Consider the following 23849-nt stretch of genomic DNA (forward strand, 5'->3'; position numbering starts at 1 on the left):
TTAAAATGTATCATTCAGGAACCAGTACCCAAGTCTAATGGTGAATAATATCAATTTGTTTAATTATACCCTTGTGGTCTGGTGATTGCGCATTGTGTTGTATAAAGGAATGGCTCGTAGATCTTTGACACCCTGGAGAACAAGAGCCCACCCCCGCTCCTCAAAGTCAAAATCAAGAAGAAATGGAAAATCAAGAAGTTATGAAAGGAGAGAAACACAACAAAGGTGTTTTAATATGGGGACATTCAGACTTTGTGAATGTCTGAACAAAGACGTAACTCATGCAGCCTTTCCTGCTCTCATTAACTTCAAGAGAGCTTGTGAGACTTGCATAAGAATGTAAACATTAATTGTTGCGGACAGAGAGAACACAGCCGCAGAGGAGATGGTGCACATTTTGGCGCCGGGACCATGCTGGGCCTTTAAGTGTTACTTCAACACTTCAAGTACAGATTTTCACAACTGCATTCACAAAGGAAAAGATAATTCTAACTGCATTTTAGGCACTGGGTAAAATAATTACATTGAAATTACCGCAGCAACGGTGACCAGCGCGGTATTATCGTCTATGGTTTAGTTGAGAAAAGCAACAATTTTTGCCTAGTTTGACAGTTCTTTTACAAGCCACTCAAAAGAGCAAAAGCCTTGCAAAAAGTTTGCAAAGGTTGTAATGGAGGTAGAACAAAAGATGTAAAGACATGCATGTGTGAGTTTTAAGAGAAAGAAAAGAGATTGTTGGCATCACAGTCAGGTTCTAGGAATCAAAGCACACAATGTCTCCACTCTGTAATTAGTTTAGTGGAATGTGAACCCCTTCACTGATAATGATTACAGGTGCTCTGGTGTGACACAGGCCAAATATACACATCTGTTTGTTTGACTACTTTTATCAATAGCTGAAATCTCTAGGTTGGTAATCCATTTGTAACTGCTAGTCCCTTCTCTTACATCTTTAAGCAGACGCAACCTCTGTCACAACATTAAAATGCATTGTGCTTTTTGTGGTGTGGTTGGCACAAAGATGGGCAAGAACATGAACCATGAACATGGTCATCGCATTTTGATGGTATACACCATGCTGGGTTCACCAGTATTGCCCATATCCTTATTTTTTAATTTCAATTGCCAAATGTCTTGTAGGACAGCATATGTTTCTGGAATTTTTTTTTTTTTTAAAGATCATATAGAGAAAGCTGAGAATGTGGATCATCCTTTAAACTGATTCATTCATTAATACGCACTAGAAAATGCTTTCGTTTGAATGTATTGTATTGCAGACATTAACTTTTTCTTGTTTAGATTTTTCATTGTGCTTTCGTTTTTTTCATTTGTGCTGTATGCAGTTGTAGAAATTGAGACCAACTTCAATTCATCATATTAGAGAACAAAAACATGAGAAATCAGCAGATGAATTATGGCCAAAAACGTGTTTGGCAAATGTACAATTTTTTGCTTTTCAGCCTTCATGCGCATACACGCACACAAACACACACACACACGCACGCACACAAACACGCACGGGCACCATGCAAGGTGCCAACTGACACATCAGGAGTCATCACTATCGGTTCAGTGTCTTCCTCAGAGATCGCAGTGATCTTGACCTTTCTTAAATCTAACTTCAATCCTCCAAGTGTTTCTGAAATATCCCGAGACAGAAAACTGGACAACAATGCCTCAAGCTTGACAGATACCAGAACGGAAAGAAATACCAGTAAGGATCTTTTATATCAAGCTTATTTTTCATCCATTCATTTTCCTCTCTTCTAACAATTACTGTATGGGGCGAATATCTAGTGCATTTAAAGTTAAGAGGATATAGAGGGATTGTGGTCATGACTGGAAAAAAACAAAACAAAACATTATTTGCGCCAGTGATGGGATGCAAGTGACAGATCTGCTACATGCTCCTCTCCTCTCATCTCCCCTCTTTAGTTCAATTCTACTTCCTAAACCTTCCTGTTTTGGCATGTGGAGGAAAATTCAGCTTTCCTGAAATGAGTTCTTGTGTGCCAGGTATATTTATAGTGGGTCCAAGAGGGCCACATTGAGCCAAGGCCAAACTCAGTGTCATCAGCCCTGCATGAGGTAGCTATATCACTGCCTCCCCACAACAACTGCAGATACTAAGGTAGTGAAGGTCATCACCACTCTCCCAGTACTGCTGGAGGACTGTAAACTCTACTTTAGACTCCTTATAGGGAGGGTACTGACAGTGACAGGGAGGTTTAAAGTCTCCTGTACGGAGGCGCGCGTCAGAATTGTGTCAGATGTACAGTGAATACTGTTGACTGGGCCCAGCTTCATTAAATAACACTTCATAAGACATTAAGACTCACTGTTTTCATTTCATCACTGTCTTAAGAGTTCAGCAAATTTAAACAAGTCTAAAGTGCCAAAACTGGATGTAATTTATGAGGCAACAAATAGACTGACATGGATGTTATCAGGACTGATAGTAGGGATTCATGCACCTGTAGAAATATGCAGTGAAGGGAGTGAAAGCAAAGCAAAAAAAATAAAAATAGAAAATGCCATCGCCGGTGTTTTTTCAAAGTTTAAGAAGATGGATACAATTCGCACAAAATGTGAGAATGGGTAAAAGCTTGTAAGTTTTTACTCATCGACACATCATAAGTCACTTGAAAACTTGTTTTGTCATTCTTATTCAATGGTGTTTAGAAGGAATACAGCAGCCGTAGCTGTAGCAGGGCCTGCTGCAAAGCCAGTGGCATTACCCAGCCAGTTAGAAACAAACAACACAAGTCAAGTGGTGCAGTGCCTGTTAAACAGGCATTTGAAAACTGCAGAGAGCTTGCAGGAGACAGCCTGGAGGCTAAAGTAAATAATGACGAGATCATGGAATTTATTGTGCTTGATGACCTGCCCTTTTCTGTGGTGAAGACCAGGGATTCCGCTTGTTAATGAATGATTTGGAGCCTCTGCATACTCTTCCAGGCTGCTGCTACTTTAAAGAAGTATCCTTACCTGCCCTATACAATTATGTCACCACACAAACTCAACTGTATTGGTTTTATGTCAAAAAATAAAAGCGAATGAGCATAGCTGCCTCTAAACTCTTGCATTTCTTATGTTGCGCCACAGTCTACGATATGCTTTTTTTGTAATAGAGGTTTATCTGCAGACTAAGCAGCCATAGTCTTTCTGTCCTATAAATGTTTTTTTTTAACCTTTATTTATTTAGGCAAACTCATTGAGACTAGGGGTCTAATGCTGAAGAGAGACCTGTTATTGGCAAACATACTGTACAAAAACGATTAATTACAGACAAGTTTAACAGTACACTACATTCAACATTCAGGAAAAAGGCAAGTGAAAGCTGTCTAAAATGCTAAAAACAAGACAAAAGTATTTATTCCTGTTTTGAGTGATGCACGTTACTCTGATTTGACAGTTAAAGCATTTAATTTGATGTGCTGGTCATTTTGAGACAAATGCTCTGCAAGAGCCAAAGTATGTTGGAAGTACTGAACTCCAAAAAGGGAAAGGGAGGGGAAGAACTATTCTTTGTTTTTGTTTTTTTGTGCGTGTTACTGTTGACAGCAGTGATGGTAGTTACATCAGGGTTATGGAATATTATTCATCCACATCCAGCACTGCCAACTAGATTTTTGCCTTACTTACCTCTTTGGTGCGCATAAACCACAGGTTATCAATTTACTTTGGTACTGACCCTGAGAAGCAGGTAATTAATGGTCTGTATGAGCTGAAAAATCCATATAATTAATCCCTATTTGATAGCTAGATTGTGCTAGTGGTAAGAAGATGGAGATACTCAGCATACAGTGTGCGATTTCAGAAGTGTTTAATTCCATTTCTCAAACTTTATGAGTTGACCACTGGCAGTGTAAAACCAGAGCTCGTGACTCATGTGCTTGCAATAAACACTACACTGGGTACTGACAGACTGTTTAATGACAAATAAACAATCAATAAAGGTCCAAGGAAGACAGTTGGACTAAAATGCACTGAACTTGGGGAAACTGTTTGTGAATCTTCTTCCACTTTGTGAGAGGATGAGGGTGATGATGGTGACAGCCTAAACTTTCTGACAATTCATCCAGACGTTTAACAGCCGTTGGGGGAGCAGCTGATTGAGCTGGTCTCGGTTCTCCTGCCCCCCTGTACACTGCATGGCTGAGGACATCCATCCATCCATTTTCTACCACTTATCCTGTTAAGGGTCACAGGGGGGGCTGGAGCCTATCCCAGCAGCCTTTGGGCGAGAGGCGGGGTTCACCCTGGACGGGTCGCCAATCCATCGCAGGGCCAACACATATAGACAGACAAACCACTCACACTCACAGCCACGCCTACGGTCAATTTAGAGTATTCAAGTCAGGAGGCCATTCGTCCATCCTAGTCCACTTATCTCCTTGGTGAGTGACTGAAACTATATAAAATTGCTCATGGCCACATAGAATTGCCATATACTGAGATTGATGTGGCCAATAAGCACCATTATTTATTAGTAACGCCTGTGGTTAATTTAGACTGTGTCAAATCATAATGTCTGTAATATTTGATTACAAATTACCACCATGGTGGCAATATTTCATAGTGCAGTGTATTCAATTAACGTAGTCCCCTCTTGCATGTCTTAGGACTGCGGGAGGAAGCCGAAGTACCCGGAGAGAACCCACGCAGGCACAGGGAGAACATGCAAACTCCACACAGAAAGATTCGTGCCCGAGCCGGGGCTTGAACCCAGGACCTTCTTGCTGTGAGGCAACAGTGCTAACCACTGCACCACCACCTGAAGACATCCATGAAGCTGGAATTCACAGTGTACCCAGAAGTATACCCATCTTTACAAAAGCAAAAGGATTTTTGTCAGCCAAAGTCGAAAAGTTTTCTCTGTATGTTTGGTCCACTGCATCAAAGAAAGCATGACAGAGAAGTTAAGACACATTTAATCCTCCTAAATATGCTGCTCCACTCATGTCTGAGCACTAAAGAGATCCCCCGTGCATGCGGCATGTGTGCAGTTTTTAATTGTGAATAAAGTCTTGCCCTGCAGTCTCACAGCACCAGGGGGATTAGGGGCTGGCTTGACGACCACTGACCTGCCCTGCTCCTTTACAAGGCAAGATCAGCTATCAGGCTGCTCCTGCTTTGTGCCCTGCTGTGTGAGGGTTGTGTCAGGGATTCCTCCATAAGTGCACTGGGGTTCACCAAGCAGTTGGGGGCAAATAGAGGTGGGAGGGAGGCGGTGAAGTCTTTGGGTTATCCTCAGCACTGTCACACGTCCCCCCCAAAAAAGGCAGGTCGTCATCTGTCAAAGCCCTCATCAAAGATCACTTTCAAGAACCCCAAGTGGGATACACTTTTATGCGTGCTGTGACCAAATGGAGGTTGTGTTGCCATGGATACTGCAGCGAGCAAGGGCCAGAGCCAGGTTTTTCTAATCAGGCTTGAAACAAGTTCCTTGCAGGTTTGGTGGCTTGCATTGACTGACGGCAGTGCCATACAACACAATTTAAGAAGGAAAGCCTCATATTTGAAACATTTTTTTGGTAAGAAATTTGATTTTGAATTAAGGACCTCAACCAACCATAAAATTAAAAATGCATTTCAAATTGATGATTCAATATTTCTCAACAGAGTGAGTTTCTGAAAAATATGCCCATCGAACAGAATGCAAACAACAACAACAACAACAACAACAACAACAAAAACACGACACCACTTTTTCACGCCAAACACGTCCTTCTTCAAGGTTGTCTTATTGGTATGATTACAAGTAAGAGGAACAGAAAGAGTCAGAATGAAGACAGGCAGACACAGAGAGAAAGAAAACTTGGATGAAGCTGTGGAGGAGAGAGGCTCCGGTATATTATGGCGGACGCATTAGAGCATACGCACATTGCGTAAAGTGCAGGAAGTTCTCGGTGGCAGGAGGAGCTGCTCAGGCAGGCAGACATGAGGAAGGCGTAGTTTGAGTCTCAGGGCGGAAGTTAAAGGGACGATGGGAAGTTGCTTTCAGATCAGTATTATTGTGCAACCATGAGTATAAGGGTGGAGCTCCGTGTAACAGGATCCCAACATGAAGGGAAATGCAGGCTCCTTGCTACTCTCTAATGAGAGGGGCAACCTGATCAGAGTCAGATGGGGTGCCCCGAGCGCTTAGCCCCCTGCAGAAAATGCCGCCCGACACCCTTTGTTACCTCCAAGTGAGCTGAGACCAGCCCATGAACCATGTAACTAGGTGGTTTCCAGGTTAATGAAAAGCTGTAACTCCGTTCCCACTGTCTCTCTGCTACACTGATGACTCCCCTTCCCTCCCTGCACCGCACCCTTCATCCACACCCCGCATTTCTGCCCCTACCCATAGAAGGGGGGTCAGGGGCAATTAACTGTTTACTTTGTGTGAAGTATGCTACATTTACATTTCGGACTGATTATTGTTTGGAGTGAGTCTGCAAGAGAAAACTGGACAATTTTTGGATTCACTTACATTTTGGGATTCTGTGATGTAATGAGTACCAATACCATCTCAGGTAGAGATGATAAACTGTATGGCTGATAAAATCCATGCATCCGGGAAAATTGCTTTCATGATCATGATGTTCAACACATCAATATGGTGGGAAAAATTTAAATTTGACACCCGTACATGTCAGATTTTTTTTTTATGGCACTGATTGAATTCAATACAAGGTGACTTCTGATTCAAAACCAGATTTCTATACCTGAGAAGTAAATCTCGACGTTGCAACTATTTATAGTAAAACTTCTTTCCTTAATTTTTCTCTTTCAACTCAAAGTCGAGCTTTATTTGGATAAATTTTTATGAAACTGTTTGGGAGCGTGTGAAAATTCAAAGGAGTTGAAAACTTAAACCAAAGATGGATTTTGGAGTTAAATGTTAATCAGTATCCAAAAAAAGTACCATTCAGGGATTGGAATGCAAGTCAAGGTATTAGTAGAGGTATTGAACTGAAATATTTTCTACCAATATCCAGTCTTACTTTTGGTTTCTGCTGAGTGGCAATATTTGCTCATCTTAATTATGATCATAAGGACTTGTTTTTGCAATTTTATATCATTTTCTGGTTAGGACTGTTGATCTCATGTAAGATGCAATCGGAAGATATATATTTTTGACGGGCATATTTTATAATGTTTTGAAATTTAGAGATCAAAATTAAAATTAATCTGCAGATGTACTGATCATGGAAATGATTGTTTCAGCTTTAGCAGTGAAAGGTCAAAGGTTCAATTCAAAATACAGCGTATTCTGCAGAGAGCAAGTCGTCACGGAATTCTTAAAAAAAGACGCTAATTTCTTTCAGCTTTGTTGTTCCACACTTATATGTAACGAGTCCCCGTATTTTCAGTAAAATGGCCAATATCTATCTGTAAACATCATCACAAACAGCGATGAAAGGGGTTGTAAGTCACATTGATAGAGGGTGGACTCTGCAGGAGTCCCTCAGATGTAAGACAGATGTACTTGTTAGCAAAGGTGAGTAACCGGGGTCATGGCTGGACTGGTCAGTGAGCGAGCAACAGGGAAAGAAAAAAAAAAACAAAAACAAAGACAAGCTGAACCGTCTAAGACTTTCACTTCTAGATTTCATTTCTAAACCCACACCCGCTGTGTTATCCATCATTCAAAAGTGCAATCTAAAATTAATGTCCTCAGATGATAATTATGGTCTAATAGATATGATTTAACAGGTATCTGATATGTAACCAACTGAAGTCCCATCTTGTCTATGCGAAGTGAAGTTGTGCGTCACCTAAAAAAATAAACACATTAACTGACTGGAACACAGCTATTAATTCACCTGCCAAGCCTGTCATCTTGGAAGGTGAATCAGTTTCTGTTTAAAGAAAAAAAGCTCCCAGTCTTGACATTTTTGTTTGATTCATGGCAGCAATAAGTGATTACATAAGTGTTTGTATAATAACTGCTCGAACGAATCCTGCAACGCACCCATCCACCAAAAGTAAGAAGAAAGAAAAACGCTCACTTAGAAAATAGGTAAACACGAGCTCCCAGGCAAGTACATATTTGTCAAGTTTACCCCCTCACCAAAAAAAAAAAAAAAAAAAAAAAAGGGGGAGACAGAAAAAAAATCCCTTTGATTCTGAGTTGGTGGAAAAAGTAAATTTACTCCAGTTGTCGATCAATTTGGACCAGTGGACATTAAAGCAGGAGCCGGTGCCTAATAAGAGCCATGCCTGAGAGAAAGAGACCTAGCGGAGGTGTGTTTGTGTCTGACTCTCGGCTCCAATACGCCTGCTAATAGATTTCAGCTCCCTTTCAGTGTCCCAATTAGCTGGTATGTATGCTTGGTTTATGAATTCATGTGTGGATGTTAAGTGTGTGAACATGCTTGCAAAGCATGCATGAATGTCTGTATTTATAAATGTATATTTGAGAGACTAGCAGCCTCTTAATGTTTGGGAAGGCAGACTGTTGACACAGCTCCCAATAAAAAAAATAAAAAAATAAAAAAAACCTGGTTTCATTTTCTTAAAATGAACTCTTAGCCGAGACCAAACGCAATCAATTCACAGCACCTTTCTCAGCTACAGAAAGCATATTAACATAAACACATGGCGACACAAACAGATAAACCTGCCCAGTTTTAGCAGCTTTTATTACATTTTTAAGGACGAGCATTACAAAGAAAATAGTGAGTGCACTTTTAACCCTGACCCTGTGTGAGGATGGACAGGCAAAACTCAAGCCTTACCTGTAATAAACCCCCATACCCTCAACACGTGACCATAAATCAACACGTGCCTTCAAAGTATCAAATATCAACTAATACAACACGGCTCACCGTTTATCACTGTGTTTCCTTTCTCTCTGTTCTGGTGGTGGCACGGCCTTTAAAGTGCAACCATCTCAATTTTTTAAAAGGCACACAGAGCAATTTATTTACCAAGAAAGTACTGCCGTAAATGACAGAAAAGCAGTACAATTTACTGACAAGTAGTGAATAGGGCAGGGGGGTGAAGAACTAAGCCAGAGGTCTTGGCTAGGCCTGTGAAAGACTATAAAGCTTTAGTAGTAGCCCACGACCTGTTTATGGCCGGCTGAGACACTGTGGTGTGAGGCTCCTGATCACTCCTCAGCTCAAGACTGCTGCTATTCTTGCGTAACACACAAACGGGAGATGGTGGAGGAAAACACTCCCTTGAAAATGGCGAATGCTTTTAGTGGCTTGTGATTTATTCAATAAGTCCCTTCATATTCAAGAACCACAGGCCATGCCGAACAAGAAGAAAGGCAATAATTAAATTAAGTAATAAAGTAAGATTTTGAGTAATTTGAACACATAAAACGTTCAACATTAACAATGTGTGAGGAATGAATGGGTAAATGATGCATTTCATTTTCCACAAAATGTCCAAGGCTTTTTGGCAATGGTGCTGGTGTGTGTGTGTGTGTGTGTGTGTGTGTGTGTGTGTGTGTGTGTGTTTGTGTGTGTTTGTGTGTGGAGCTGGCCAGGCCCAGTGAGCTGGGATAAAAAAAAAGAGACAGGCTTTGCTCAGGACTCTCCACATGGGCCCACTAGGAGGATTTAAGGCAAATGTGAACTGAAAAATAAATGGTTTCTAGGAAGTTTAAATCTTCATAAAAGCAGCATAAAAGGAGTATTGTGGTTTAATGGATGACTTACCTTGTCTTCACCACATCGAGGGGATGCATCAGGCAGATCTCCACCAGACCTGACAAATAAAGAGTCATTTCAAGGACGTGAATATTTAAGTGAAAGCTGGAAAATTCAAGCATTTTTTCACCTCGTCTCTATTTGGTGGTGGAAAAAGCAGTGGTGAAACAGGTGCAAATATCCTCTCCCGGTTATAACTAAATAGTTCTGTTCTCCTAGATTTATTGTGAAATGAGGTTATACAAAAACATGACCATGTTTTTGTTTTATGTTGTGGCCAATCCATTTTCATACTTAAGCAGTAGAATATTACAAATACCTTGGAAATTCATCAAACACCACCACGTACTACAATCTCAATAATAAGCATAGCTAGAAAATAGCATCATTAGCTTTCTGCCTGACTGTAAAAGAAAAACTAAAAGAGAACACCGTCATTACATCAACTCATCAGATGACGGTGAATCGAGCTTTAGCAGCAGCCATACAAGGCTGCCTGGTCCCTGCACTCTTTGCAAGATGACTTTTCTCCATTTGTTTCTATTTTGTCGCTACACCTGAAAATCCTGCCAATGTGAACTTGAACTCTAGAAAGCAGAGAAGGAGCAGAAGGCAACATTTAGATATATTAAGTGACACAATCCATCGTGTTGAACTGTTTTCCAGAATATTTTGCCATTTTAAATCTGTATTTCAGGTAGCATCGATTCTGGTGTCCAATATTGGTATTTCATAGATGTTCTGGTGTCAGTGCATATATTGCCTGATGATATGAAAGCAAATGCAAAGAACGTAGATGGTTGGTGATTTTGTGTTTTAACTCCGAATTTGTTATTCCTTGATATCTGTATCGGCCCCAACAACGCCAGTATTAGATCGGCTCTTGTGCTTACTGTTGCTTCCAGGTGGTTCTGACCACTAACCCTAACCACCAGTCAGAGCCAGCGAACCCTTTCAGGGGAAACGTATCACCCTGATTATCATTCTGCCCAATTTACATCCCAACTACTGCAGTAGTTTTTGGTGTTTTGAGGCCTGTGTCATCTTCACAAGAGCGTGGATCTGAGTGAGTGATCAAATGAGATTTCTTTCCAAAATTCCTCCATGACTGTAATTCTCTGCAATTTCAAGGGCAGAAGCCACCAACCATATCATCCATGCAAACCCAGTACATCAGTTATGTGCCAGCAGCTGCAGAATCAATGCAGTGGAGTGATCAGTGAGGGACTCTGAGGTTTCACACACAAGTTAACTATGAGCATCTGTGTTGAAAAGCCACTGCTCTGGCATGGGGGACTTCTGACTCAATCTGCTTTTTTTAAACTCACGATTCTCACTGCATCCCTTCACTGGTGCTCTCAGGGCTTCCCTTGCAGATTCCACTGTGTGTACACAGCTGCTGTGCAATATGGACTCGTTCTAATTTGCTCAATTAAACATATTGTCTATAAAAGAGTGTGTCTTCTGGGGTTTTTCCAGGGAAGTAATTATCGAGAGAAACACAACAGAAAAATGACCTTTGCTAAAGTTGCAGTTCTACATTTATATATGGGAGAACCAAGAACTATTGAACCAAGCTACTAATGGCTAAAATTCCTCATAGCTCCACAGACCTAACCACGGATTGTGCCGTCCTACTATTGTAAAGTCTTGCAATAAATGAGCCTGCAAGAAGATTAAGCACATCAAATATTTCGTCAAGCAATCAGGTTACACGATGAAACCAAACCTGCCCTGGCTATCCATCAACCTGTGTAAACACAGATGCTGGAAGTGACCAAACATGCTCCAACAGGTGAGCCTGGGAAAAGTAAGAACCTCTGCAACAATGAGCATATATGGAGACGGAGTGGAAAGACGAACAAGACAAAAAAAAAAAACGCCTTCCACAATTCTTGTTGCAAATTGGTGTGATACACGTTGAAGTAAGTTCACCAGGCAGAAAACATTGTGTTCTACTTTGCTCCGTCTATTTTTGGGGAGCCTGTGGGAGAAAACTAGATTATGGAGAATTTTCAAGTTTCAGAATTCCTCTTAATCATTTCTAATACGCCTGCCAAGCAAAATGTCTTTTTCCAAAGAGCAACAGGCTACAACATGAACATTGTTAGATGTACAAACTCAAAGTGTTTTCACAACAAAACCCTGTGCCTTAATCTAAAGGCGACTCTTTTGCTCAGCAAACATTCATCATGATTAATTCATCCTGCATCTTAACAAACAGTAACCGTAAACAATAGGCTAACTCTCAAAAGGTCAGCGCAGTTTGGGTCAAAGTTCAACAAATTTTAAATTCAGACTTAAACACCAGAGCAGGATTCTGACAAAACACCACATAAACAGCGAGAGAGGTGCTTGACAAGTGCAGTTTTCCATCATAGCAATGCAAAAACTTGATTATTTGCTCCTTGGCCCATTTAACACAACTACCAGGTTTTCAGTGAAATCAGGTAGTTTTTGTGCAAAACTGCTAACAGACAGAAAAACACACATGCCAACAGATGCAGGTGAAAACATGAACTCCATGCAGGAGGCAATGGTAGATTAGTGCAAGGTTCTTCTCTCAGTATGTTTATAATATTAAAAAGGTCTTAACAAATTAAATTGGACTTTTTAACTACTTGTGAAACTGCACAAAGTAAATCATTTCAAAGTTGGGCAGGGTAACAAGATACTGTGGTTGGGGATCCATTTACTTAGGCATGTATACGCTTTGATCGGCCCCACATTGGCTCGGACATTGGAGCATATTCTGTCAGTCCAGCCACAACATTAAACCTGGAAGTTGTGCCGAGCCCAGTAAGTAGCATCATGGTGGGCACTAGGGTGAAAACAACTCATTTCTTGTCACTGAAAAGGTTAACCAAAACAAAGTCTGGCAGCAACCAGCTGTAAGGGGTCATAACACCACCTACTGTTCCAGAGGTAGACATACTACTATTAATGAAGAGATTCTGCTCCCCTGTGCCTTCATGCTGGGAAAACAGAAGTCCAACTAAATGGCATAATTTGAGCTACAACTACAGTTAAACTGCAACTGCTTACATAAACCCACTGTGATGAGTTAATTGTCACTTGTCCTGTAGCTGCATGATAATAACATCTCTTTTGATGGTTTCAGTGTTTCTAAAAACTGCAGTACTGACAAGGTGTACATCAGGGGTTAGAGCCTGGTGAACAATCTGGTTTATTTTCAATCATTAATGTTGAACCCTAAGTGTGCATTTCCACCGTCAATAAACTGAAATCTAACTGATGGAGTATATCTTCAAAAAGACCAAAGAGAACGCTGCCAGTTATAACTGGCAGAGGACTTGAGTCCACATCTGCATTCTTCACTTGAAATGACTGAGTTGAGATTTTGGGCCTCCTCGTAAACCTCAGATTACAGGAACTATAAGAATACGAGTTTCCTGATGCTTCATTAACTTTCAAAGGTAACATTAGTTAACACTGTTTGCTAATTAGCACGCCTCTCCCAAGCAGTGAAAGTCTGATTCATTGATGCATTCAGTATTATAGGTGGAATGTTTGGCTATACAGGTTGACAATAGTCTGTGTTTTCAAACACTATGGACCATTGTCTTTAGATTCGAGGAAAACATCAGTTTGCCATGTAGGTTGTATCTTCAAGATGGCAGTTGTAGACGGATTAGGTGATGACAAGCATGCATGCAAAAGCACATTGTGTTTATTTGAACATCTGTCTAACACCCCTGCAGATGGGACATCTTAAGAACAGCTGATGGCAGATGGGAGGACAGCCTGTAGAAAAACTAAAAGGGAAGAAAGCATATGACCATAATCCTAAACTCACTTTAGTAAGACACTCCAAACTGATTTGTTTCCTTCTCTATTGCTACATTGTAATTTTACCATAAAGGGAACACCAGAGTTTGCCGATGGAGTTCTCAACTGCTAATTTCACAGTTTTAACCCAAACCACAAAGTTTTCCAAATCGTAAGCAAGCGTTATTATCGTGTCTTAACTGTAGCACTGATCCAAAACGAATCATCCCTATTGCAGAAGAATGAATTAAATTTTCGTTGTTGCTGTTTAATCCTGTGCAGAAATACCTGTTGATATGAAACATATCGGCTTAGAAATTTGAGAAGTGTTAAAGTGTATATGCATCAATAGTTTGGAGAAATGTACACTGCCAACATTTTATCCTAACACTGCATTTGGTGTGGTCATGCTATTTGTGTTTAGTCATAGTATAGGTTTTGTGGGGTTTGTGTAAAGGGAAAAAGTCTTTCCAATAAAAAAAAAGGAATGAAGAAGGAACAATGTTGTGTGTACTGTTACTCAGAAACAGCTGCAAAAGAGGGCGTTGAACAACTGATGACAGATCCACAAAAGGTGCAACCTGTCACTGCTCTACATCATGACCTGGCGAGTCTATTCTGAGTGCAGTATTTAACAACTGATAGTTGAGTGAGCTGAAATATTCTCAGCTCAACCTGTTCAGGAAATGATGGTTTAACATTCCATTAAGCCAGGGGGTCCCCAAACTTTTTTCTGTGAGGACCACATAACTTTCCCCTTCTCTGATGGGGGGCCGGGGTCAGTTTGTAACAGAAAAAGTGTGGCGATCATTGCCTAAACGTGAAAATGTATTGTTTTCCAGAAAGCCACACAACCCAATAACCCTCTCTGGGTTCTTCACAGAAAAAAAGTCAGGAAATATATAATGACACTATCAAATAACCTCCTCTGGGTTCGGGTCTAGGATTTTTTCCTGGGGGTTGCCAGATAGGGGCACAGACTGCAGAAGGGTGGAATAGAATGTCACGCTCTATGCGTGTATGAAATAGTTACTAACTGACTGTGTGTTCACACCAAACGGCAATGTGAATTTTCGCGTCGCTTTATTCACGAATATAAACATATTGATCCAGCGATCAAATTCGCACGAATAAAGTGACGTGAAAATTCGCATTGCGTTTGGTGTGAACATCAGGGCTGCAACTAACGACTATTTTAATAGTCGAGTCACCGACTATTGAAACGATTAGTCGACTAATCGGATAATTATTAATTTTTTCTTAAATTCAGCCTGAAGGTGATATAATTATGTGGCAAATGATAATAAACAAGAAAGATGGGTACAATGAAAAATACATCTTTTATTGAACATTCATTAATTTAAAATACGTTTGTCAGGCGCAGTCTGGCATAACGCGAGAGCTCTCTTTTATAGCAAAAATACGTTTTTAAAATGTACAATGTGTGTCATAAAAACCGCATTGGCTTGAATGTTACTTGAATCTCACCGAGGCGAGTCAGACTCCGTTTCATTCAACTGCCCGACGGGCTTCTTTAAATGTTAGTGCATCACCACTATGATACGCATGGTCTGCTTTGCAACCTCTACAAGTAGTCTTTTTATTCGCCGTATCCAGGCTAAAATGCCACCAAACTTTAGAAGTTTTGGTACGCGTACCTGATGTTGACGCCGCGTTCCTGAATGTTACCGCTCAGAGACAGAGACGCTATTGCGCATGAGAGACTCTCGGCAGAGATTATAATCAAGTAAGATGCCTCACTCTGTTGGAAAAACGCGTGTGGCGACAATAGTCGACGATGGAATTCATTGTCGACTATTTCTATTATCGATTTTTGTCGACAACGTCGACTAATTGTTGCAGCCCTAGTGAACACACCTTAATTGTTAATAATGAAAATAGTTAATAGCTAGTTATCAATTTTATTATAAAATACAAATACACATACGGAAAAAAAATCAAAATGCATCTCTGGTATTGTTCAGGGGGCTGGGCCAAATGTGGAGGCGGGCCGTATCCGGCCCGCGGGCCGTAGTTTGGGGACCACTGCATTAAGCCTATTCCTGTCAAATGTCTGGAATTAAGCGTGATGGTGACACATCATTGAATTGTCTTTGTATCTCAAGGAGCTAAATATGTAGCCGTTTGTATTTGCTGACTGAGAGGCAGTGTCTTGTTCCATTGGGTCTCAGTGTATCATGCGCGTCAACCTCAGCTGTCAGCACATACTACTGTTTAATCAGGGTGAACCCACGTAATCGTGGGAGCACTTCACACTCCTTCACTGGCTCTGTTGCAGCACTGTTGTGCACAGCAAGGACAAACTGAGGATCACACAACTGAGCTTTGTTCAGGTTTCCTTAGTTGTTCTGCCTGAGTTCGGTTGCGACTTCTCCTGCAAGCACCTGCCTCCTCTGGGCTCTCCTAGCTGTGACAACGAGTGACCTGCCACATGGTTGACATTTACTCATCTTAGTGAGTGACATACTGGGAAATTCCATATTTCAAAGTTCTTTTGTTTCTGCAGCACACTAGCATTGATAGGGCTTGTCACCAGCGCCTTGCAGACAAACTCAGTTATGCACAGGTGCTAATGGAAAAAGGAATGTCTGGAGCACAGCCATTGTGACAGACACTCACATAAATAGACTGCTAGAGCTCTTACACGTAAATGCATTTTGCACCAAGACTCAGTGTCAAGATTAATTATACATTAAGAAAATGCAAGGATATACTCATTTAACTATGATAACAATTAGTTTTGATTCAAAGACTGGTTGCTCTGAGCAAACATCGTTATGATTTTGGAATTTTGCTTTTTTTCTGACCATGCGGCAAGAAAAACAAACCAGGAATGAAAAAGTGCTGCATCATCCAATCTCAGCTGGAATGTTTTTCACCTGAGGTTGCATGCATGCGTGTACAATGTAACTTAGTATGTTTTTGGAACAGAACCAACAAGTAGCCTCACTGGTAGCACTAGTATTACCACCATTGTATTGGCCAAACATTCCAGGTCCCTTGATAACTTGTCTTCCAAAGAGAAAGAATCATACATCACGCAGATGAGATGATTATCTACGTTGGTTTTGGCTCGGGAATGCACGCAGTTTCCTCCCACGCAAAAGTGAAAAAACACCAGGGAGTGATTGCTCAACGGCTGCAGGTGTCATCCATCATGCAGAGACAACCACTGAATGACTATAATTCCCAGCAGCTACATTGAGAAGGTCACTGCCACAGGAAGCACGACTTCAGCAGTTAAAGGGACTAACTAATACACGAGACACGTACTGGTCAGTCAGTTCACATGCTTACTTGACCCAGAAAATGCTGGTCTGCCAACTTATATGTGCAACAATTTCTTTTACACATAAAACAGATAATCACTGTGAGAAAGAAAGGATGGTTTTCTTCCCTGCAAAATCAACTTTAAATCCTAAAAACTGATCCGTTTTGGTAACAATCTAGATGATGATTTTCCCAAATAATCGCTGTGAATTGTTTTACAAAAAAATAAATGTTACAACAAGGTGAAGGTCTTGGTTCACTGACAACCAAAGGAGAAAATAATAGCTCGTCCTGCGGTTTGAAGGAGTGAGATGAGGCATTAGAGTGTCATGATGACAGAGTTTCCCTTCACATGCCTGCTCTGGTTTTGACAGAAATCTTGATTGAACCTGCAGGTGTTATCTTGTGCCTCCATGTCCTCCATTAACACTTCTCAAAACACTAAATCTGGAATGCTGAACAAACCTTGTTGCTCACCATCAATATGTCATCTTCAGTAAAGCGATATCTGATTGCTCTCAGGTTCTTGTGAAGCTCAGGCAGATATAGAGGTGAAAGACTGAAGAATGCCATGGAGATTGAAGGAGTCATAAAAAAAGATGGACTGAGATTATAAACTCAAGAAAATCGCCGTATAAACTGAGTAGAAAGAGTAGTTTTACCAAATTACAAAGGCTGTAAGTGTATCTCAAATGTGCATTTCTTAGCCCGTTTAGAGCTAAAAAAAAAAAAAAAATACATTGTTTCTCTTGAATTACCTGATAAGACCTGAATGTTTTTTGAAAAACTTGACTGAAATGTTCGCATCCACTAAAACATACATTTCTTAGGTCACTCTAGCAGATAGAAACACGAAATTAAAAAAACAAAACAATTTAGGCTCCTACCATGACTGTTGTTAAATTTTTTACATCAATACACAAAGATACAACTGAGACGGTGTGGACATCAGGTCGGTTTTCAGAGTGAGAAAAAGAAAGCAAAAAGAAAGCTCACATTTGGCATGGGCAAGATAAATCAAGGAAGCAGATGACATAAATGTGACTTCAATTAACTACAGACAGAACCAAGTGAGGCACACTATGGTACTGAAACTGAAAAAGTGCTTTGGAGCCAAAATTGTTTTCAAAGTTAGATTTTTTAGCGAGAGTGACACACAACAAACTAACCACTTACAACTGAAATTGATTGTAAATGATTTTCATACAATGTAAAGCACAAGACATGGCAGGCACGGACACTCTCCCTCTCTCTCTCACACACACACACACACACACACATGCATAAATAAAGCTATTAATCACAGAAATCACCAATCAGGCTTCCTGTCTCAGGAGTGCAGAAGCATCCAGGATAACTCCCCAAACAGTCCCTAATTCTGCACTTGAGAGAGCTCAAAGGGCGCCTAGAAAAACAAACGGGGCCATCTCCAATGACAGTGGGGGCCGATTTATCGAAAGCTTCTGACCTGGAGAACTAGCACCCCAACATTCCTGCCTCAGCTACCGTTGCTGCCGCTTTATGATATCAACTCCAAGAGCGCTTAACTTAAATGTCAATCTAAAACTCTTTGAAGGGTTATTTTTTTTCTTCTTCAAAATTTTAGAATTTAATAAAAGCAATTTTCTTTCCTAATTTCTGACACATCTTAAGTATTAATCTACAGTGTATTATAGTATTATAAATAATTTCTCCCCTCTCTGCAATAAAAGTTATATTCCCTGTGAAACAAGCAGTCATTTCTTGGAGAACCAAAGGCAGGATTAGGCAAAAGCTACTCGCTTGATTTTAACTAACCTTGGTAGAGAAGTGGGGCACGGGCCAAGAAAATTTTTGTTAAAATTCGAGCCAGATTAAGGATTTATTTATTTTTTGGTCACTTTATTTAATATTATGAGCTCCAGATTTTTTTGGAAATGCCCTAATTCTTCAGGAAATATTACATGAACCTTTATTAAGGAAATCCGGCCAATTCGTAGCAGTTTTGTAGATGTAGACATGTATGTTGCTTTAAATTGTGGGTGTTCATAACCGAGGGTGGGCTGGGAACATTGACAGAGGTCTGCGCTCTCCACTTCAAAAGCAATATTCAGATTATCACCTCTGCCAACAAGGTTTAATTCTCTCCTAAAATGTCAGCAGGATTATTTAAAAACTACAGGACCGCTTAAAGTGCTCCCAGGAGCTGTCATAAAGGAAATAGTTGGAATTTCAAGAGATCCTCGATCTAATCATGTTTTAAAACGTGAGGGTGGGAGGGGAAAAAAATCACTTCTCAAGTTTTTTTTTTTCCACCCTTGGACAACACTGTCTTATATGTTACACTTAACCCTACTGAATATAGCAGCTATTAATCCAAATAAACAAATATATCTCAAAAAGTTCATCCCTGGACTGACATATTGACCTTGCAGTTTAGTGTGCAGTCTGTCGTTTAGATTTATAGTTCTGCGTCATCCTCCATTTCTCCCCACTGGCAACACACAGAGACAGCTGGGGTATGTCCCTGTCTGTCAAACTCAAGATGAACTCTAATATTGATGGAGTTAGGTGTGTGTGTGTGTGTTTGTGTGTGTGTGTGTGTGTGTGTGTGTCTGTGAGAGAGAGAGAGAGAGAGAGAGAGAGGTGTGTGTGTGCTTTGTTCACTGGCTGGGTCAGGCTGACGAGCTAACGATATGTTAGTGATAGATTGACAGACATACAGACCGTGCCAATAGCGCGACATCGTCTGTGTCGGAGCCTCTACCTTCCATTACTGTCACTGTTTTATTCACATCTGTGGTCACATTGTTCTGAACACAATAATCACATGCAAATGACTATGTCAGCTCTGCGGAAGCGGGTGATGGGAGGAGAAGAAATGGGACAAAATGGATGCAAAACCTGGTGTAACTGATGTCTGTGAGGAAGTGCTCCGTGTCATCGAGGCCTGATTCTTTCAGGAGGATTGCTTTTTAAGCAAATTGTTTCCAACTCCAACAGAACACCTGTCGCCACCTAAATAAACTGTTGTAAATTATTTACAAAGCACATGGTTGTCATCAATCCTGGTATATTTTGACACTCATAACCCTAAAACACAGTGATGTCACATCATACAGCATCTTGATACTTGGTAACCAAATTATAAGTACTAAAGTCAACCCAGGCTTTAGTTTCCACAATTTCACTTCATCTCTTGGATGAAATAATTATTACTGCTTTCATTCTAACTTGAAATTTTCCTGGCTACTGTTTCTTATCGAGGGGGGAGGGGGGTTTCTTTTAGTGGGAATCATAATTTTTTACATGATTACTATTATTTTTATTGAAACACCCTTTAAATGGTAATGGCGTCCATTTTTGTGGGGACCAGGGTCAAACAAGGATGTTTTATTAAGTCTAAAGAATGTGATACATAAGTCTCAGAAGTTGTCTCTGAAGCCTCACTATATTTGATTTAACACACACACACACAAACACACACACACACACACACACACACACTTAACCTATGACAAATATTAAGCCTTATCATGATTCAAAAATTGGAATAGGTCATATTGATATTTCTGATTCATTTCAATTGGATCAATTTCAGAGTTTGCAGCCCTTGTGCATGCTCCACTCTCATCCACGGCTGACTCATATTATCTAGCGACACCAACTACTGATCATTTCTGACTGCACTAAATTGAAAATATAAATACAACTTTGACCGGAGATTATTTTTTGTACATTTATTTTCACTGTAATGAATTAACTACCAAGTGTAAAATCACTGAATAGGTAACCAATCAGAGTTAGCGAATGATGTACTGTACCAGTAATTTGTAAGACGTGAGAAATCCCAGTATATTTCCTAAAGTGCCGATGATTGAAATGTGCAACTGCTGGCATTCAAACTGAAATTTGGCATCTCTTTCTGAGAGAGGAGCACAAGTCCAAGTGTAAACATCAGCAATTCAGGAATCACTGTCAGACGAAGGTATTTTAACTACATTCAGACAAGACAACATCTGACTGGGTTGCAGTTGTATGTCAAATAATTACTACTGTGTGTCTCCCATTTGATGGAGGAGAAGCCTGGTTCTACTGGATATACTAGATATAAAAGTAAACAACATCACTTGCCCACAACTGACTAGTGTTTTGTAGCCGAGAAGCAATAAATCTCTTCAGTTTTTTGAGCTTATGCAGAGCACAGCAAGCGGGGCTATTATATGGTTAGCTTTTCTGCAGTGCTGAGTGATGTGAAGCAGAATAGTGAATGGGTAGTGAGTGTGCTTCCCACTGTAGACGCACCACCATCATTACCTTTACCACCACGTCACCACATCACTGCATCACCCACCTAGTTTTAACCTCTAGTCTTCAGCAAGTTCACCTTGTGTAAACAAAGATTACACCTCATCCCATCCAAACCCCCAGAGGGGTGAACTGTGTCATTACTGTCACCTAGTGGACAGAGAGTAGACAAAGATTGATTAATACATAAAAGAGGTGAGGGAGAGATGGAAAACATATGTGGGAACTAAAAAGATGGCTGTCTTCCTGCAAGAAAGGGAAAGCAGCTATTAGGGAGTGTTTGGTTTAATGTGACATCAAGAAAAATATCAATGATGACAATTGCATTAAAAACTGACCTCTACTCCACACAAAATAATTTCAAGATTGCAGCCTTTGAGTCATGGGCAGTTCTGTGACAGAACCATCTACCAAAACAAGCACAACCTTCTCCGGACGCTCACCTGAGTCCATAAAAGCTGATAATAGAGCCAATAATTGGGAGGGAACAGCAATAATGGAGTTTTAGTGAGGCAGTAAATTCTTTAATTAGTTGTTAACACCCTGTGTCTATATGGATTGGTTGAAGCTCCCACCATTATTAGTTGCTGTCTAAAAAAGGCAGGCTGGTTATTCAGACAAGAAGGTTGACTCATCTTTAAAGAGGAAAGATACAATCACCTCTGCATTTAACAGGCTTTTGACAACCTGCAGACCACAATAGATGCTGACAGATGCTAAAAGCCTCAAACCCCATTAGGTGACAGATATCTAGACAGCTCAGGAGCTCAGCATCCAGCTTGAAATTTGAAAATACAGCCAGAGTCGAGCTTTTGTCCCAGAGCCCAAGCTGCATGGGAAGAAAAAAGCTTTTGGCTGACATTTTGGGGTGCATCATGGAAGGGACATTGTCCAAACATATAATCATTGTGGGTAAAGAAAAAGGCTGCAAGGTAGATAAATGCAAATGAAGCAGGGGATGAAAAACTGCGGACATTCTTGGAAAGTGATACAATCTTTCAGTCCATAAACTATCCAGGCTAGGAGTGATACACTAGGGGAGAGATTGAATAATCAGACAGGGTGGTCTGTTCTCTGTAGTGAAGTTGGTCATCGGGCATGAGAGTATAAGGAGAAGACATGGAAGGTTGCAGGAGTAGCAGGGACAGGACCTGCATTAGTAAGCAAGAGGGAAGTTCACAAAGGGAACTACCCACATGCCTCTAGTGCAAAGCCTGGAGAGTCAAAGGCAGGAAGCCATTACCAAAGTGTAAATGCACTCAGCCATCACTGCTTAAACACAGTCGAAATATGTTCCAGCATTTGGAAAAAAGAGCGTAGGAGGATTTCTGCCCCATGCACAACTTTTAGCCAGAAATAAAACAACTCAAGGCCCAATACAGGCCTACTAGCTTCACACATCATGCTAACAAGCTCACTGTGTGACTTCCCAAACACTGCATAAACCAGGCCCACATGCACACTGGTGGTTTGAACATGATGAGAGACTATGATTATGTTACATACTGTGGCAGCTTGATGCAATAATTATGCAATCAGCAGCATAACTTTGTTTTATGTCTGTAATTTATCAACATGATTTGATTTGGGGGTAATTAATTGTTGCAGGCAGGCGGGTTTAGTGGCTCTCAGTGTGACAGCTCATCTTTGACGGCTTTGTTTTGGCAGATGGCTCTGTGCCACGGTGCTCACCCAGCATCAGGGAAACCATAGTCAAGCTTACTCATAACAGCAGCCTTACCCCCTTCCTATCGCTGCTTTATATACAAACAGACTACAGATCTATTGATAGGAGAGCAGATACAGGGAGACTGGTTTATCATGTACTGTGTGACTACACTGCAGGGGAAAAAAAAAAGAGGGTAAAACAGGGGAAATCCCGCATACACAAGAACAAACAAACCATCAATGCTGAAATCTTAGACAGTTAAGTCAAGATTTGGACACTAAGCTTGAAGTGAGAGACAAAGCGCTCTAGCTGTTGTCATCAAAGAGACAAACCCTGGAGCTGCTCCATTGGCACTGAATGACGGGCCGATTTTCTGGTCAGATTCAGTGTAGCTGAATAGGCAACAAGTAAACATTCTTTGAGTTCACAGGTCTCTGATTCATTGCCAGTGGAGTAGATCCATGTTTTGTCTCCTGATGGCATCAGATTTAAGTTTTAGTTCTCTAGTTCATTCGTCAAGGTGGAGGAAGGAACACTCTGCAGAAATGTCTGAGTACACACTACTAGAGCAGATATTACACAAGCATTCAAAGCCTCGTCAGAAACACGGTTAACAGTTAGCATCTGGCAACAAACTAGAGCAAAGAACACCCCCGTATCTTTTCTATATTATATACAGCTTCACTGAGTTCATTTCATGTGTCTGGATATGAAGTTGTTAATGAAATTCAGCAACACGCAAGAGAAATAGCTCCATCATCCTGTAATTGAGGGGTCAAGATCTCCTCATTGGACAAACTCCAGCTGAACCGTACACGCTTGTGGTGGTCGCTTTTATCCTGTTATTTGTCAAAGAGGCTGAAATAACTCCAAACTGTCAGAGGAGAAGCATGAATGAGAACCAGTTTTGGGAAAAAAAAAGGGGGGGGGGGGTTTCACACAGTAACCCAACTAATAAAATCACAAGGTGGTATTTGAGTTCCAAAATGTAACATACATCATTTCAAAAATATCTAACTGGTAAAACAAATTATTGGTAAAATGAAGCTATTATAGTTTATGGAGTATTACTAAGGTTTTAAGCCATTTCATTTTACCATAAAGCACCAACTTCTTCAAAGAAATAAATTAAATGCTGCTGAAACCTTCATGTATACATT

The 23849-nt window shown here is 40.6% G+C and overlaps 1 protein-coding gene across 1 annotated transcript in view; it reads right to left on the bottom strand.

Annotated features, from left to right (window-relative positions):
- The window catches only part of slc25a21 (solute carrier family 25 member 21), a 101454-nt gene that overhangs the window by 23372 nt on the left and 54233 nt on the right, over positions 1–23849 (bottom strand). The window contains exon 3 of the mRNA XM_086182277.1: positions 9663–9711. Coding sequence (XP_086038403.1) covers positions 9663–9711 — 49 coding nt within the window. The remainder of the gene's footprint in view (positions 1–9662; positions 9712–23849) is intronic.

Source organism: Aulostomus chinensis, chromosome 17 (assembly GCF_037954235.1).
Source record: "Aulostomus chinensis isolate RoL2024-O1b breed Wild chromosome 17, RoL_Achi_v1.0, whole genome shotgun sequence".
Classification (NCBI taxonomy): domain Eukaryota; kingdom Metazoa; phylum Chordata; class Actinopteri; order Syngnathiformes; family Aulostomidae; genus Aulostomus; species Aulostomus chinensis.